This window comes from Prionailurus bengalensis, chromosome E1 (genome assembly GCF_016509475.1).
Source record: "Prionailurus bengalensis isolate Pbe53 chromosome E1, Fcat_Pben_1.1_paternal_pri, whole genome shotgun sequence".
Lineage (NCBI taxonomy): Eukaryota > Metazoa > Chordata > Mammalia > Carnivora > Felidae > Prionailurus > Prionailurus bengalensis.
This window is the reverse complement of record NC_057347.1, coordinates 27,484,700-27,504,255: the sequence shown is the minus strand read 5'-3', so window position 1 is coordinate 27,504,255 and position 19,556 is coordinate 27,484,700. Positions and strand designations below refer to the sequence as shown.

The 19,556-nt window shown below is 38.6% G+C and overlaps 1 protein-coding gene across 8 annotated transcripts in view; it reads right to left on the bottom strand.

Moving 5' to 3' along the window:
* The window catches only part of TRIM37 (tripartite motif containing 37), a 148,295-nt gene extending 131,294 nt beyond the window's left edge, over positions 1 to 17,001 (bottom strand). For 3 of the 8 annotated variants that reach the window (XM_043583912.1, XM_043583911.1, XM_043583918.1), the window contains exons 1-4: positions 16,527 to 16,978; positions 14,720 to 14,821; positions 5,122 to 5,162; positions 1,561 to 1,677 (exon numbers count right to left, since the gene is read on the bottom strand). In XM_043583912.1, the coding sequence (XP_043439847.1) occupies positions 1,561 to 1,677; positions 5,122 to 5,162; positions 14,720 to 14,821; positions 16,527 to 16,547 (281 nt within the window). In that variant the 5' untranslated portion in view covers positions 16,548 to 16,978. Of the gene's footprint in view, positions 1 to 1,560; positions 1,678 to 5,121; positions 5,163 to 14,719; positions 14,822 to 16,526 lie in introns of all 8 variants that reach the window. The other 5 variants (XM_043583917.1, XM_043583919.1, XM_043583913.1 and 2 more) reach the window with 4 other exon arrangements.
* Positions 17,002 to 19,556: the final 2,555 nt, after the last annotated feature.

Below are 19,556 nucleotides of genomic sequence, written 5' to 3'. Positions count from 1 at the left end.
AGAGACAGAGAGACAGAGCACTAGCAGGGGAGGGGCAGAGAGACAGGGGGAGACACAGAATCTGAAGCAGGCTACAGGCTCCGAACTGTCAGCACAGAGCCTGATGCAGGGCTAGAACTTACAAACTGCGAGATCATGACCTGAGCCGAGATGGATGCTTAACCTACTGAGTCACCCAGGCACACCCAGCATGCAACTCTTGATCTCAGAGTTGCGAGTACAAGCCTCACATTGGGTGTAGAGATTACTTAAAAATCCTTAAAACAAACAAACAAACAAACCAAAAAACTTGAAGGCAAGGTTTAGAAAAGATGAACACATTATGAGCATTGTTCACAACAGCCCAAAAGTGAAAGCAATCCAAATATCCAACACATAAACAGATATACAAAATGTGATACAAATACATGGTGGAAAATTAATCAGACTTAAAAAGGAATGAAATTCTGACATATGCTACATTATGCAAAGTCAAGGATGGTAGTAGCAAAAAGACAAATACTGCGTAATTTTGCTAACATGAGTAATCCAGAGTAGTCAAACTCAAAGAAACAAAGTGAAATGATGGTTGCCAGGGCTGGTAGGAGAATGGGGAATTATTGGTTGATGGGTGGAGAGTTTCAGATTTCCAAGATGAAAAAGTTCTGGAGATTGGTTGTACAATGTGAATATATTAAACACTATGGAACTATATGCTTAAAAATAATTACAACAGTAAATTTTATATTTTATATAAGCGTATTTTACTACAATAACAAAAAAAATTTTTTTAAGTGTCTATTGCCTATAAAAGAGACATACTGTTGCATTTCTTAAAAAGATTCTCACTGGGGCCCCTGGGTAGCTCAGTCAGTTAAGCATCCGACTTTGGCTCAGGTCATGATCTTAGCAGGTTTTGAGTTTGAGCCCTGCACTGGGCTCTCTGCTGTCAGCACAAAGGCTGCTTCTGAACCTCTGTCCCCCCTTTCTCTCTGCCCCTCCTTTGCTCATGCTTGCTCTCTCAAAAATAAATACACATTAAAAAAAAAAAAGAAAAAGCTTCTCACTAATGGAGTACACTGAGCTTACAGAAAATACCTAAATGTGTCTACATTTTATTTTCTCATTTGTAAGTAATCTGAATACCAAAAAGAAATTAATGAAAGTATAAAAAAAACGGCATATTAGATACTATCTGTAAGCTCATTTAGCATATTTAGCATATTTCCATAGTACCAAGTTTAACATAGCTTTTATAATAAAGGAAATTTATCAGAACAATTCTTTATCAATGGCCTATATGCATCTTCAGCAGACCAAGGGGAAGAGGGGCCAGCTGACATCAAGAACAAAGAAGAGAGACTTAGCAAACACTAGCAGTTCCACTCCTTTTATCAGAGGCTCTAATAAAAGAAGCCCAATCAAGAGTTAGAAGGGTCTTTCAAAATAGTGATACTGATACAATGCCAAGAGAAAAATACTTAAGTGTTCACCTATAAAACGAAAAAAATTTTCAATAGTGTCGTTAAAATAACACCTATCAACATCTATGAAATACTCAAACACAAGTTGAGGGCATACTTGTCCTTTTCATTTTCTTCATGTTTGGTGAGACTGCAGAGTTGAAGAGTATCAAGCTGCTGGGTTACTTCTTCTGCCCAACGACAGTTTACTAGTTCTCGTAGCTGGAGTGGAGCACTGGAGAAAAAATATGTACATATACTCCAATTCAGGAATTTGAGATTATTTTCTAACATAAACACATTCCAAAGGTAAATATGTGAGATGATGAAAGTGCTATCAATGGGGAGAATCCTTTCACAATACATACATACACATATCAAATCATCACAAGGTACACTTTAAATGTCTTACAATTTTATCGGCCAACTATACCTCAAAATATTAAAAAACAGAATTACCATATAATCCAGCAATACCACTTCTGGGTATATATCAAAAAAAACTGAGGGCAGGTCTTGAAAAGATGAACACCCATGACCACAGCAGCATTATTTATCTTAGCCCCAAAGTGGAAGCAATCCAAATGTCCATTACCAGATTAATGAATAAATGGAATGTGATACATATATATGATGGAGTAATAATCAGCCTTAAAAAGGAATGAAACTCTGAGGCTCCTGCGTGGCTCAGTGGGTTAACCATCCGACTTTGGCTCAGGTCATGATCTCACATTTCATGAGTTTGAGCCCCACATCAAGCTCTGTGCTGACAGCTCAGAACCTGGAGCCTGCTTCAGATTCTGTCTCTCCCTCTCTCTCTGCCTTTCCCCTGCTCACACTCTGTATCTATCTCTCTAAAAAATAAACATTAAAAGGGGGCGCCTGGGTGGCTCAGTTGGTTAAGCATCCGACTTCAGCTCAGGTCATGATCTCACAGTCCATGAGTTCAAGCCCCGCGTCGGGCTCTGTGTTTGACAGCTCAGAGCCTGGAGCCTACTTCAGATTCTGTGTCTCCCTTTCTCTCTGCCCCTCCCCTGCTCATGCTCTGTCTCTGTCTCAAAAATAAGTAAAAACATTAAAAAATAAATAAACATTAAAAATTTTAAAAAGGAATGAAACTCTAACATATGCTACAACATGCATGAACTATGACATACAAAGCGAAGGAAGACAGTTACAAAAAAAAATTGTCAAATAAAAACATACTCAAAACAGAGTTCACAACATACTCATACCATATTACTATTAAAATAATAACAGACTGAATGAGAAGTATGGTTTGCAACTTATTTTTACATTAATGTCATTTACAAAAAAAAATTCCAATTACAGATTGAATTCTCAATACCTTAAAGTTGTACTATCCAAAATGACAGCCACTAGTCACAAGTGACTATTTAAAATTTTAATTATTTTTTTAAGTTTTTTTTATTTTTTTGAGGGACTGCAAGCACGCACAAGCAGGGGAAGGGCAGAAAGGGAGGGAGAGAGAATCCCAAGCAGGCTCCACGCTCAGCACACAGAACCCAACATGGGGCTCAATCTCACAACCATGAAACCATAACCTGAGCTGAAACCAAGAGTCAACGCTCAACTGACTAAGCCACCCAGGCACCCCTAAAATTTAATTAAAATTAAATAAGAATAAAATTTCATGGGGCTTCTGTTTCCCAGGTGCTCAGTCGGTTAAGCAACCAACCTCAGCTCAGGTCATGGTCTTACAGTTAGTTCATGGGTTTGAGCCCCACATTGGGCTCTGTGCTGACAGCTCAGCCTGGAGCCTGCTTCAGATTCTATGTCTCCCTCTCTCTGTGTCCCTCCCCTGCTTGTGCTCTGTCTCTCTCTCTCTCAAAAATAAAATAAATATTAAAAAACAATTTATTAAAAAAAAATAAAATTTCATTATATAGTCAAACTAAATATATTTCAAGTGTTGAACTGCCACTGTTGAACTGTACCCAGTGGAATTAAACAGCAAAGTTACAGAACGTTTCCATCATTACAGAAAGTTTCTGTTTGATAGTGCTGGCTTTCTTAAAAGTTAATATAAAAAAAGTAAACAATACATGATGAAAATGGGCAACAAATGAGATGAAGAAGTAGTTTAAGCAAAACAAATATAACTAAATATGCCTCAAAAAATGTTCAGTTTCAATCATTTTTTAGAAAAGCATAATTAATTGGGCCCCTGGGTGGCTCATTCAATTAAGCATCTGACTCTTGGTTTTGGCTCAGGTCATGATCTCATGGTTCATGGGTTCAAGCCCCCATCAGATTCTGCACTGATAGTGCAGAGCCTGCTTGGGATTCTCTCTCCTCTCTGCCCCTCCCCAGCTCACACACACACTCTTGCTCTCAAAATAAATAAATAAACTTTAAAAAATAAAAAAGCATATTAAAAATGAGATACTATTTTTCATTGAATGGAATGACAAAAAAAAAAAAAACGATAGATTGATAACCAGTATTGGCAGAGGAAAAGGCACTTTTATATCTATTATTAGGAACGGTAAGTGGTAAAAACCTTTCTTTCAATGTAATCTGGCACAATTATATGAAAAAAACAAGAGTGGAAATTATCTAAATGTGTCTGAATATAAGCATATTAAATAAATCAACATACAGTCATACAGTGGATTATTCACACTTTTTAAAAAAATGACATATATGTACCTATCTTCAAGGAAGGTCCCACCATATTTTACATGAAAAAAAAAAAAAACCCAAAATAGAATTATATCACATTTGGGTATTTTGAGAAAAATGTATACATATCAGTATACTCTTAGAAAAATGTCTAGAATACATAATAAAATCTAACCATCTCTTTTCAAAGTGTTATTTAATGAAAAGATTAGGCAGGGAGTATCAGAAATAGAAGTCTTTTTATTTTATTTATCTGTATTAATTAGAAAGTTGGAGAACTTTTCAGTTGTATTTTAATTATAAAAATCAAGAAGTTAAACAATGCTTCTCTAAAAGATGGTAAACAGGGGCACCTGGGTGGCTCAGTCGGTTGGGCATCTGGCTTCGGCTTGGGTCATGATCTCACCGTTCGTGAGTTTGAGCCTGGCATCAGGCTCTGTGCTAACAGCTCTGAGCCTGGAGACTGCTTTAGATTCTGTGTTTCCCTCTCTCTCTGCCCCTCCCCAGCTCACTCACACTCTCTGGCTCTCTCTCTCTCTCAAAAATGAATAAGAACTTTAAAAAAATAAAAATAAAAGATGGTAAATAATGTACTTAATGCACTCTACATAATTCTTTTATTTTATTTTATTTTTTTAATGTTTATTTATTTTTGAGAGAGAGAGAGAGAGACAGAGTTCGAGCAGGGGAGAGTCAGAGAGGGAGACACAGAATCCGAAGCAGGCTCTAGGTTCCGAGTTGTCAGCACAGAGCCTGATGTGGGGCTTGAACCCACGAACCATGAGATCGTGACCTGAGCCAAAGTCAGACACCTAACCAACTGAGTCACTCAGGTGCCCCTGCACTCTACATAATTCTAAGTCAGATAAATTAGTTCGCATTTATCTAGACAGATTGCTTATTTTCTTTTCAACTGTATTTGAAGAGGAGAAATGTGACAGAATGCAAAAAAAACTCTGAATATTAAGGCACACTTTAATCCCATCACCTTGCTATTTTCCAAATTCACAAATAATCATAGCAAAACACTTACCGGCAATGAGGACATTGAGCTCTCTGCTCTGTCAGCCAGCGCTAAGGAGGCAAAAAATTAGATTTTGATTATAGAAAAATTATTACTTTAATTTGTACATACTGAATACTTAAATACAAAATTTAATGAGTTTAACTCTCTAGTGCTTATATTAATTACAGAGATACGTACAGAAATAGCATTCAATCTACTATCTCCCTCTCATTATCATTATGATGGGGACAAATTTTCAAAGGGACAGAACTAATTCCAAAACAGTTAAGAAGCTTTTCTCTCATAGGAAAGAAAGTGATCTTAAGAATATGTGATTATCCCAAGGAAGATGTTGATAATCTTCACAAAATCAGTAATAATACACCACCCCTGAAAATAAACCACAGTGATGATTTACTTCCATCTAATCTCTCATAAAATCCCTGAGAAAGTCTAAGGTACTACTAAATTCCTTTCTGAAAAGCTAACTAATTTTGAATATGGATTATGAATTATGGATATATACATTAGACCTAAAATATGAATAAGCAATACAACAGAACTTTACATCTTAAGAGCTCTACAGTCCAGTAATGTAATTATAAAAAGCTTTTTTTTTTTTTTTTTAGGTGGTGTCTTCAACGCTTATTTATTTTTTTGGGACAGAGAGAGACAGAGCCTGAACGGGGGAGGGGCAGAGAGAGAGGGAGACACAGAATCGGAAACAGGTTCCAGGCTCTGAGCCATCAGCCCAGAGCCTGACGCGGGGCTCGAACTCACGGACCGCGAGATCGTGACCTGGCTGAAGTCGGACGCTTAATCGACTGCGCCACCCAGGCGCCCCTATAAAAAGCTTTTATAAGAGAATATCTCCACTAAACTTCAAATTCTATTGAGTTAATTGTTTTAATTATTACTGGATAGGGAGTAGTTTTACACCATACACAAAGGAGATGTGAAGATTATTTGAATACCTTTCCAAAAACAATAGGATCATGGTTAAGCTTTTTAAAGTCAAATAACTCAGAAATGAAATTCCCAAGGAAACCTTAAAGGACAACAAAAGGTAAGAGATAATAAGGACAAAGGTACTTCACAGCAAACCATATAAAGCTGGAAGAAAAAGAAAACAGACACAAAAGGATTCCTCTATTAATAACCTCGAAGATTATTTCTTTGGTCCCTCAGCAAAAGTAAGATTTGGGTCAGGTTTCTTCCTCTCAAACAATGCTCTGCTTAAATCCATAGCACTCTTCTAGGGCTGGTTTCAGCCCACACCTCTCTTGCCTCACCTTCTACCTCACTCTAGGGAACCCAACAAGGTTAAGGCTTTAGGTATATTTATTTCCTCTCTCTCCCCAGGATATTCTTCAACTATATCATTCCTACTCATTCTTTAGATTTCAGTTTATGTCACTTCCTCCAGAAAGCTTGCCCTGACTCTCTACAGACTACCACAGCAACCTGTACTTCTTCCTTTATTGTGCTTATAATACTTTATTACACTGACTTATTTATCGGTCTCCTCTGCCCTGCCAGACTATAAGCTCTCTAAAGGTTGGGACCATGACAGGGAGTGACCAGTCCATATTTTTAAATATGTCTCTCCGTTCCAGTCAAAACAGGCTTATTGCTACACTATACACCACGCTTGGTATATTTGTGTATTTACTAGTATGTCCCCCCCACCATGTGCTGTCCCATGGGAATGTCCAGTAATTAGGTCCATAAAACTTTCCTAACTATAACAAGCTAGTAATCTTTCCCATCTCTGAATATTTATGGCATTTTTACCTTGTATTCCATAATCTAACTTAATCACAAAATAAATATGGTAATTTTAATACTTTGGGAAAAACAAGATTTCTCCCAAACCAAAACCAAAGGTAAGAACGAGCAATACATTATTAATGCACAAGAAAAATTGAAGAAAATAAAAATTATAGTAGAGCAATTCCCCACATTCAATTTAAGAATTTCTCTCCATTAAAATGGAAGAATCACAGCTTTAGACAGTATTCAGACCTGAGTCTGACTCCTAGCTCTGGCACTTACTGACTGCAAGACACCAGACATGTGACTGGGCTCAAGTTTCCTCACAGGTAACAAGAGAATCAACATACCTAACTCTGCAAGACTGGACTAGGGAAATTCTCAACAAGAGCCCAGCAAATCGAATTCAACAGTATATTAAAAAGACTATACAGCATGACCAGGTGGGATTTACTACCTGGAATGCTGAGATAGTTCAACATACAAAAATCATTCAATATAACACATCACATTAATAAAATGAAGGAAAAAACCCACATGATCATCTCAACTGATGCATAAAAGTTCTCTGACAAAATCTAATATCCTTTCATGATAAAAACACTCAAGAAAAAGGAACAAAAGAGAACTTCCTCAATTTGATAAAGTCCATACATAAAAGATCCAGAGTGAACATCATACTCAATGGTAAACACCGAAAACTTTTTCTTTAAGATCAGGAAAAAGACAAAGATGCTCATTTTCACCACTTCTATCCAACGCAATACTAAAAATTTCACCGAGAGCAATTTAACCAAGGAAAAAAAATACAAAAGCATCCCAACTGGAAAAGTAGTAAAATTAATTGTTTGCAATAACATAATCTTGTATGTAGGAAACCCTAAAGGTTCCACAAAAAACTGTTAGTATTAATGAACAAAATGAACAAATTCACCAAAGTTGAAGAATACAATATCAACCCACACACAAAAAAAACATGTTTCTATATGCTAGCAATGAAGAATTCAAAGAGGAAATTAAGAAAATACATCTACAACATCAAAGAAAAAAGTAAAATACCTAGGAATAAACTTAACCAAGGAGTTGGAAGATTTATACATGGAAAACTACAAAACACCACTGAAAGAAAGTCCTAAATAAACAGACATCCCATGTTCATGTATTGGAAGATTTAATACTGTTAAAATCCCAATACCACCCAAAGCAATCTACAGTATCAATGTAATTCTTATCAAAACCACAATGGTGCTTTTTACAGAAGTAGAAAAACCCATTCTAAAATTCAAACGGAGGGGCACCTGAGTGGCTCCATCAGTTAACTGTCCTACTACTGATTTCAGCTCAGGTCATGATCTCGCCATTTGTGATACTAGGCCCTGTGTCGGGCTCTGAGCTGACTGGATAGAGCCTGCTTGGGATTCTCTCTCCCTCTCTCTCTGTCCCTCCCCTGCTCGTGCTCTGTCTCTCTCTCTCTCTCTCTCAAAATAAACAAATAAACACAAAAAAGAAATTAAAAAAAAAAAGGAATAAAACTTTAAAAATAAATATATAAAGGGGCGCCTGGGTGGCTCAGTCGGTTAAGCGGCCGACTTCAGCTCAGGTCACGATCTCGCGGTCCGTGAGTTCGAGCCCCGCGTCGGGCTCTGGGCTGATGGCTCAGAGCCTGGAGCCTGTTTCCGATTCTGTGTCTCCCTCTCTCTCTGCCCCTCCCCCATTCATGCTCTGTCTCTCTCTGTCTCAAAAATAAATAAAACGTTAAAAAAAATTTTTTTTAAATAAAAAATATATGAAGACAAATGTTATATGATTACATTTATATGAAGTACTTAGTTCAGAGACAGAAAGAATAGTGGTTACCGGGACTGGGGAAAAGGGTAATGGATAAACGTAAGTTAAGTAGGCATCTCTATCTTTATCCTGATCTTAAAGGAAAATGTTAAGGTACTGCTCCATATCTATGAGAATGGCTAAAATTCAAGACTGAACATACCAAGTGTGGGCATTAATGTGGAAGAATTAGAACTCTCACACATTGCTGGTAAGAATTTAAAATGAGACTAGTTTAGAAAACAGTTGTACAATTTGTTAAACAGATATACATCTACCATGTAATCTAGCTCTTCCATTCCTATTTACTTACCTAAGAGAAAAGAAAGTTTAAGCCCATTCAAATACTTGTATATAAATGTTCATAGCAGTTTTCTATGTAAATACCAAAAAGTAGACACAGATATGTCCATCAACAGGTGAATGGATAAACATATTATGGCATATGCATACAATGGGATGCTACCACTTGGCAATAAAAAGGAATACTATTGATCCACACAACATAGATACATCTCTAAATAATTTTGTTGAGTGAAAAAAGCTGGACACATGAGAGAACATATCATAAGATTCCATTTCTATAAAAGTCCAAAAAATGCAAACTTATCTACAGTGACAGAAAGCAGATCAGTGGTTTCCTAGGAATAAGACAAGTGGAGGGAAGGATTACCAAGAGGTACAAAGAAACTTTTGAGGATTATAAGTATGTTCACTATCTTGTAGTGATGGTTTCTCCAGTATATACATTTATCAAACTTACCACACTATACACTTTAAATATGTGCAGCTTACTGTATGTCAATTATATCTAATTTTTTAAAACTCCAATATTAAAAAGAAAACAAAGTCGATATTTACAGGAAATCATAAAATGCTACCAATGCTGAAAATCAAGGAGTCAAAAACAAAACCAAAACTACTTGATGAAAAAGACTGGGGCAAAAAAATGGGTGAAAATACAAAAATAAGAACAGGTAATGATGGAGAATCAACTGAGAGTAACTGGAAGAATGAAAAGAGACCTGGCCTGAAAATACAGCCAATGTTCCCACTTTTTGGTATATGCATATAGAAGCACAAGAGAGTCATAGGTAGAGTGCTGGCCTGGGAGTGAGTCCAGTTTTGGTCTGTCCCAAACCACTAGATAACTTTGGACAAGTCTATTCATGGGTCTGGACCTTAGTCTGTTTTATTCAGTGACACAAGCATCTGGCCTGTCATGGATAATTAAATTTCCATGGTCAAATGAACAGAGATGGGATGGAAGAGAAGGGAGAGGCATTCAAATAAATAATACAATTTGGTTGGGTGGAATGCCCAGGTCTCAAGGACTTTGCTCCTGTAATTATCCCCTCTCCCCAGCATCATTAATTAATCTTTCTCTACTGGTTCACTTTCAATGAGATATAAACCTTTTCAACCCACTCCTTTTTTTTCCCCTTTACATCAAAATTTTTAGAGTTTTTATACTTGCTGTCTTATTTGCCTCCCTCTCCCAGACATCAAGATTTTGTCTTCATTATTCCACTAAATAATGGAATAGTGGAATATTCATTATTCCACTAAAACCTCATCAAGGTTACCAATGTCCTACACATTCTCAAATCCAATGGTTAAATCCCGAACCAGAAATACAAAACACAGTTAACCTACTCCTCTTTGAAACATGTTTTTCACTTGAATTCTGTGATGCCTCACTCATGGCTCCTTCTTGTTATCTCCTGCTTAATCCTCCTCCTCCTCCTGACCTCTAAATGTTGACTGACCCAGAGTTCAAAGCAAAAAGTCTTTTCCCTATCAGGTAATCTGGTGATCTCATCAAACGCCTTAAATACTATCCATATGCTATTAATTCGATATCACTAACATCCCCTTCCTCAACTCCAGATTCATATTTCCAACTGCCAACCTCTCCAGTTAGATGTATAAAATCTTAAACTTGACATATTTAAAAACAAAACTTGTACATCTATAGCCTACCCAACTCTTCCTCCCCAAATTTCTTCTTTCTCAGAATAGAAAACCATTCATCTAAATGTTGTATAAAACTCTCATGTCCCATCTGTAAGTAAATCCACTGGCTCTACCTTCAAAACATATCCAGAACTGCCCTATTTTTCACCACCTCCACTGTTACCATTCGAGTCTAAACCAAATTGGTCTCCTCACTTCCTCTCTCACCTATGGTGCCTATAATCCACTTTCTACATAGCAGCAAAAGTGAGTTTTTAAAAATTACTGCATATCATTCAAAAGCTTTCAATGGTACCATTACAGTTAAAATAAAAGCCAAGGTCTTTACCAAGGCCCTAAGCTCCATCTCCAAATTCATCTCCTTTCCCTCTTTCTCTCTTTGCTCCAGCCACACTGGCTTCTTTGTTCTTTCTCTCAGGGGCTTTGCTCCTTCTGATTTCTCTGCCTGGGACTTTCTTCCTGTAAATACATCACTACCACATTTCATTCTGGTCTTGGCTCAAATATCACTTCTCAGAGCCCTTCACAGACTATCTAAAATAACTAACAACCTGCTCATACCCTCCTCAAAGTCCCCACTCTATACCTTATTCAGTTTCATTTTCTTCATAGCACTTTCTGGTATCTAACATATGTCTATTTACCTTTTTGTCCATATCCCAAGTAGTAAATAAGTCAACTCCCTGGGAAGTCAATGCTTAACTCCAAGTAGATGTGTAATTAGTATTTGTTGAATGAATAAACACATGAATGGTACATTCAGGAACCAAGACAGCTTTAGAAAGAAAGAATAGAGGGGTGCCTGGGTGGCTCAGTTGGTTAAGCGTCTGGCTTCAGGTCAGGTCATGATCTCACAGTTAGTGAGTTCAAGCCCCACGTCAGGCTCTGTGCTAACAGCTCAGAGCCTGGAGCCTGCTTTGAATTGTGTCTCCTTCTCTCTCTCTGCACTTCCCTCACTCACTCTGTCTCTCACAAATGAATAAAACATTAAAAAGAAAGAAAGAAAGAAAGAAAGAATAGAACCAGATTATCCAAGTGGTCTGAATATAAACATAATATTCTAAGGAATTAAGGCAATGAATCTGATAAGGAAAAAAAAATGACATTTCTGGAAAACATCAATATGGCAGCAGAATATAAAATGAACCACAGATAAGAAAAGACTTGGAGTGCCTGGGTAGCTCCGTCGGTTAGGCATCCAACTCTTGGTTTCAGCTCAGGTCATGATCTCATGGTTCGTGAGATCGAGCCCCACCTAGGGCCCCACACTGGCAATGAGGATCTTGCATGGGATTCTCTCTCTCTTCTCCCTATGCCCCTCCCCAGCTAGCAAACACACTCTAGCTCTCAAAATAAATATATAAACTTTAAAAAAGACTCAAGATAGATCAGTTAAAAGCTAACTAGGGGTGCCTGGGTGGCTCAGTCAGTTGAGCATCCAACTCTTGATTTCGGCTCAGGTCATGATCTCAGGGTCCTGGGATCAATTCCCACGTCAGGTTCCGCACTGAGCGGAGAGCCTACTTGGGATTCTCTCTTTCTCCTCTTTGCCCCTCCCCTGCTCACTTACAAGCTCGCTCGCTCTCTCTCTCTCTCTCTCTGGGGAAAGAAAAAAAAAACGATTGGAGCACCTGGGTGGCTCAGTTAAGCAACCAACTTTGGCCCAGGTCATGATCTCACAGTCTGTGAGTTTGAGCCCGCCTCCAGCTCTGTGCTGACAGCTCAGAACCTGGAGCCTGCTCCAGATTCTGTGTCTCCCACTCTCTGCCCATCCCCCACTCATTCTCTCTCTCTTTCTCTCTCTCTCTCTCTCTCTCTCTCTCAAGAATAAACAATTAAAAAAATTCTTTTAATAAAGAAATTATAATTATCTAAGTATGAGGTAATAAAGGTATATATTTCTCTGCTAGGATGATAATGGAATGGAAAAGTAGGACAGATGTAAGTGAAAGCAAAAGATAATAACTGACAGGACTTAAAAATTACTGGTGCCAGGGATCAGTTGGTTAAGCCTTAGACTTTGGATGTCAGCTCAGGTCATGATCTCATGATTCAGGAGATCAAGCCCTGTATCAGGTTCTCACTGACAGTGCAAAGCCTGCTTGGGAGCCTCTCCCTCTTGCTCTGTCCCTTCCCCACTCATTTATGCACATGTGCTCTCTCTAAATAAACCTAAAAAATATCATTGGTGTAAAAGGTTTCAAGTTTGAGTGACTGGCGGAACAGAACAAAAAGAAGTCAAAAAGAATCAGTTTAAAAAAACAGAATTTGATCGGGAACAAAGTTCAAGGTGCTGCAAAGTCAAAGCCAAAGGAATAGATTTAAAAGCCATACACTGAGAAGTGATAGTTAAACCTGCAAGAATAAATCAAATTTCCCAAGGTAGATGAAATTTTCCCACTTCTTTTTAATTTTGAGAGAGTGATACAGGCCAATTACCTAATTTCCACAGCTTCTGTTTCACCATTTATAAAAAATAATGCCAAATTTATTAATTGCTATTTTAACAATAAAATATTAACACCTTACAATGGGACAGTACTTTACAGTTTCTAAATTGCTTTTTAGCTTATCTCATTTAATGCCACAACCATTCTGTGAGGCAAATCTTGTTACCTCATTCTATAGCTGAAGAAACAAGACTAGGAAAAATTGAGTTTCTCAGCTTATGAATGGAAGAACTAGCATGATATATAACCTTGGTCTTCTCTACATGGTGTAGAAGCAAAGAACACAGGCTCTAAAGCGAGACTTCCTGGATTCAAATCCAGCTCTATTATTTGTTAGCTGTGTGACCGGAAGCAAGTGATTTAAGTGTTACAACCATTACTCTCAACAAAGGTTTATTTATCTTCCTAAGGCAGAAATAAGGAACCACAGAGAAATTCTGAGGTGAAGAGCATGTTAGATGGCTTTGATTTTCCCAGTAAAAGACAAAACCTACTGCGAGTAATGTGGGCAGGGCAGTTTTTAACTATGATTTGCGGATGTGCTACTGAATTCCTCCACACAAAAAAGAAGTTCTTCTGCTTCACATCTTAGGCTTCCTCATAATGTTCTTTGAGGGGTTCACCTACATTCGTTTTAAAGCCAATGGACTATATTAATCTCTAAAGTCTCTTGTACCTGTAAGATTATACGATTTTAATCTAAACCTCTGAACCCATTATTAGCTTTTTCTCCATCCTACCCATCCAACAGTATAAGCTCTGAGTCTCACAGCACTTTGTTAGTGCCTCTTTATGACACTATACATACATTCTTCAGTATAAACGGAGCCCATTAAGTCACTTAGATTTAAGCTCCTTCAGGGCAAGTACTCCATCATTTATCTTAGAAGTCTTCAACCCCAAACACAATGCAGGCAACCACTTTACCAGTACTTGTTAAATGTGCAATGATTTAATAAATATATTAAAATTATAATGGGTTTTGATTTCTAGACATTTCATGGTAGTTATCTCACCTCCACAGTACTAAGTAATATATGGTGATGGTCTCCCTATTAAGGAACATTCATTTAAAACATTTTTTAAAAGGAGACAAAATGTAAAAATTAAAAAGATAACAAAACTGGGGTGTCTGGATAGCTCAGTTGATTAAGTGTCTGACTCTTGGTTTCAGCTCAGGTCATGATCTCACAGGTTCATGGGTTCAAGCCCCACATCAGGTTTCACACTAATAGCACGGAGCCTGTTTAGGATTCTCTTTCACTCTCTATCTCACAATAAATAAACTTAAAAAAAAAAAAAGATAAAAAATATGGTCGATTTTGGGGTGCTTCAATCGGTTGAGCATCCTACTCTGGCTCAGGTCATGATGTCATGGTTCATGGGTTCAAGCCCCACATCGGGCTCTGCTGGCAGCTCAGAGCCTGAAGCCTACTAGAGATTCTGTGTCTCCCTTTCTCTCTGCCTCTCCCCTGCTCATGCTCTCTCTTTCTCAAAAATAAATAAACATTTAAAAAAAATAATTTTAAAACAATATGGTTGATTTTTACAACACATCGTATATACACTAAGGGCATGTAGAAGGAAATGCAACTTACCCTGATACAGCTAAAACAACAAAGCTTAGAGCAATGAGGACACAGGCGTGCATCCCGCAACTTCTCCATACAAATGAAACATCTGAAAACCTCCGCAATGCTCTGAAAATAATAAAAAATGTAAGGTACACCAGATTTAGACTACTGAATCAAAAGTAAAAAGCATGCTTAAAACAACTCACTCAACATTGACATTAATTTTGGGCTGATATAACCTGTTTTAATAAGTCTTATCAGTACTTGGTTGGTCAAGGCCCAGTGTACCTCAGAACATCTGGAAAAAGTGCTTTTTCTTTCCTAAGCTTCACAGTGGCTCTATTCTAAGGAAAGAACATGAAATGCAAACACACTTGTGCACAAATATTATCACTGAAGCATAAATTGTAATCACAAGAATGTGGCTATAACCCAAATTTCAAAATATTAAATTATGACAGTTAATAAGAAAAATTAGGACAGTTAACACAGATTATGACAGTCACCAGAAACTTCTTGATTTGAGGATATAGAAAAAAATATCCTTATTATGATGCAGAACAGCTAAAAAAAAAAAAAAAAAAAGATGGACTGACTGAATGAACTATATGAACTTTTTCTGCAATTTCCCCAAGGGGATGGACTGCTTTTAAAATTAAAACAAAACAAAACAAAAAACCTTTAAAAAAGATACATATACTAACAGAGTGTACTTTGATCAAGAAAGAAACTAATTCAGAATCCAGAAATCTGAATTTGCCCTGATACTCCAACCAACTAGCTTTTTATTGGAGCCTTAGATTTTGTTCCTATGGAAAATTTTAGTGGTCGCCCCATGAAGGCTTTGAAAAGAAAAAAAGAAGAATAAATAGAAGAAACGATAGTTTGCAAGCCTCAGATAAATCATTTTAGGAAGTAACTAACAAGAAAACAGACATAAATAAAGCAACTTATTGTATATTTTATTTTTACCGTACTCACATTTATTTACTCCATCCCAGGAGAATTAAACGCTCCCAAACCAAGAAAACGTTACAAAACCTTTATAACACTTTCGGAGGAGGAACTAAGGAGAAAATTATTCATTAGTCCAATCATGACTCTGCAGAACCAGAAAGAACCTGTGAGATGCAGACGCTGGGGGAGGGTTGGGTGGACAATAAGACCATTGGGTGAACTACTTTCAACTGGAGTGCCTGTAATACAGTTGCAACTTACTAAGGACCAAGGTAATGGAAAGTTCAAAATTCGACAACTGTTAAATAATTAGGTCCAATAAGCAATCTTTTTTTTTTAATGTTACTGGCCTTTAAGTAAATATCTCAACCATTTGGAATCACAGCTCACAAGAGCCAAATATAAAAGAATAGGTTGTTCCAGAAAACTACAAATAGGATAATAAAAGTATATCCTCAATCAATTTAGGAAGGGCAGAAGTCTGCAAAATGTACGGGTCGGGGAGGAATGATTCCAGTTGGAGAGAGTTTTGGATCTGCACTTGAACTCCCAAGAACAGGTAGCGAGTGCACGGCACGTCTATCTAATGAATTTGCAGTTTTGCTCTTCCCAGACTGTAGTTTGCAAAAACCCTGAGAATGAGTAACGGTGCCAAGATACCCAGAAAACGCCAGGATACCACCACCTGACAAGGCACCCGAAGAGCTGCGGACCTAGCACGGCGTCCTTCGCACTGGGCCAGCCTTCACTACACCCGCAGCGGCGGAGTGGGGGTGCTCTACTACAGGGAGGGCTAGGGCAGGGCGCCCCAAATAAAGAAGGCTCAGGGGGTAGCGGAGGGAGAGTAACCACCACCCTTCTCAACCCCCCTCACCTCTACGCTCTGTTCATCCATTGCCTCCGGCTCTCGGCGGGGCCCTCGGCGACCCGCGGAGTCCGTGGTCTGACCTATCGGGCGCCGGCCCGAGGTCGCCAGGTCAAATCGCCGACGAAAACCACGCCGGCGTGTGGCTCAGGAGGCTCCGGCGACCGCCCCACCTGCTCGCCCCATCGCGTCGGGTTCGGCGCCAGCTACCCCCACTTCGCCATATTTATCCGCGCACCCGCCCTAGGGCGCAGTGGGAGGGCGAGCGGTGGCCGCAGCTGCTTCTTCACCGCTAAGCCGCCCGCCAGCGACCGCGAGGGAGACTCGCACCACGTGACGCGGGCGCGCGCGTATCGAACTGCTGCTAGAGCCCGGCGGCGCTGGTCTCCAGCAAAGAAGGTGCTGCAGGGAATTCGCAAACACCAACGGTAACCAGGGCAGCTGAAGGAGCGGCGAAGAGGAAAGGCGCGGTGCGCATGCGCGCAGAACGCGGCGTTAAGGGAGCCGGGAGGAGAGAGGCGGGCGACTAGTTCCCGCGGTGCGGGGGCGCACACGAGATTTGGCTGCTAGCAGCCGCAGGGCTGCGTGTCTTTGGCCACAGTCTAGCGCGCAAGCGGATGAGAGTTTGGCGCTCGCTGGTCTCCACGCCTCTGCGCCCTTAGGGAAGGGCGGCGCTCCACCAGTCTCAAACTTTGGCGCGCCAAAGACTGGAACAACCACCTGGAGTGCTTGAGTGAAACAGACTCTGAAGCCACACCCCTAGGTATTCGGACTTGATTCTAAGATAAGGCTCCACAAAATCGTCAACAGCCACTCTCCGCTGATTTGGCTGCAGGTAGCCTTTGGCCCGCACTTTTTGAGAAACCATGGTGTAGAATTGGTGGCTAGTGATTCTTTGGAAGGAACCCCAGATTCTCGGGTTTTGAGACTTCTGCCCCACCTACTCATATTGTGAAGCCTACAGCGATGTCGTTTCAGGAAGAATGGGACCACAGACTGTAGAGATTTGATCTACACCACTCCATCCTGCGTGTCTTGCCACTTGAGGTGAGCCGTCGCTATGGGACTATGGAAAGTGCAAGCGTCAGCTGTGTTCAGCTTTCCTATGTTGGCGTCTTCATACAATTTTGTCATGAAGTCTACAGATGGCAGGAATTGAGGGTGTGAGACAAAGGTCTTACATCAAATTCTTAATCTGAATTTACTTTTTCCTTTCTGATTTATTGCAAACCACTATTACACTTAACCCAATCCACAGTGCACACGTAAAGAATCAACAATAACCTAGAAAGAAGCTCTTGAGTATCAAGGGATTTGGACTTTCTTATAAGTAGTGGACAACAATTTTTTAATACGTGAGCCATGGACAGGGATAATTTAGTAAGATTAATCTGTTACTGGAAATTCTTTAACCAAAACTTATTTATGGTCTTGATGTTTGCACGCCACCATTTATAATAAAACGCCCTGAATTGTACATTGTAGTAATGGTTAATGTTTAATTTTGCTAAGTGAATCTTACCTCAAAAAAGTTATCTGTGAAACACAGTACTGTTCTTGGGATTCAAAGTGAAAAAAATAAGACAAATTACAACATATAAATATTAAAATAAGTTCTTATGCTAATATATTTGTCCAAGAACCCAAAAATGTTTAAAGATTTATTGCAATAGTTCATAATAGTGAAAAATTGGAAAATCTATACAATTAATTAGGGGTCAATGGTTGTAGCCACAGATTATGGTTAATTTAAGTAAAAAAGAATTTAGTTGGCAGGATGCCTAGCTACCACATGGAGGTAGGAAACCTGGGACCTCAGAATTCCTTAAAGGAGGACCTAGCTGCCTTTCCCAACTCCAACAAATCTAACTTGTCTATTATACAGCTTATCAATGCCTATCAGTACAGAACTGAAAAAAATCATGGTACATCCATATATTGGATTACAACTGTTCAAAACAATAGCAGAAGTGTGTGATGAAAATATCCAAAATATATTTACAATGAAAAACACTGGGCATCTCGGTGGCTCATTTGGTTAAGGGTATGACTTCAGCTCAGGCCATGATCTCTCGGTTCATTGGTTCAAGCCCTGAATCGGGCTCAGCAGTGACTGCACAGAGCCTGCTTGGTATTCTCTCCCTCTCTCTCTGTCTCTCTTTCTCTGCCCCTCTCCCACTTGCGCCTGTCTCAAAATAAATGAATTAAAAAAAAAAAACCTAAATGCAGCTGCAGTATAATATATGGTATCAGCCTATTTTTGTAAAAAAATATTTGTAATTTGTGTATATATGTAGAAACATCTGAGTGTCTCAGTCGGTTTAGTGTCCGACTGTAGATATCAGCTCAGGTCATGATTCCAGGGTCATGGGATCAAGCCCTACATGGTGCTCTGTGCTGAGCATGGAGCTGTATATGATTCTTTCTCCCTCAGCCCCTCTCTCTCACTTGCACTCTATCTAAAAAAAAAAACAAAAAACAAAAAAACCATACATACATACATAAATAAATAGATAATGATAAATGAAACATCTGAAGAGATTCAAGATAATTTCTGGAGAATGGACATACTCGTATGTTTTAATTTCCTAAAACCTAAATTTGTATTAAAATTAATTTGTATTACTTACAACTTAAGACATAAAAACACTATAGTCACATAAAAAATAATTATCCAAATGAGAAATAAAAAACCTAAATTAGGGTAGTAAGAGTGAAAATAAAGTGGAGGTTGGATACCATGAACATTTCAGAGAAAGAATTATAGATTTTATTGGCTAAGAAGATAAAGATACAAACTTCTTAATTCTAGGTAACAGAATAGTGCCCATGGACAAAATAAAGTCAGTAAGTACTCTGGAAGTGATCAATTTGAATACTCAGAATTTTTTTATTGGACATATGGATCTATGCATCTAGATCTAATGGAAGAAGTTGTATTTGGGAATCATAAATGAATATATAAAGAAGTGCAGAGAGAACTATTTTAAGGGGGTGTGGGGGAAGAACCAATATTTACAGGATGACTATGAAGGAAAT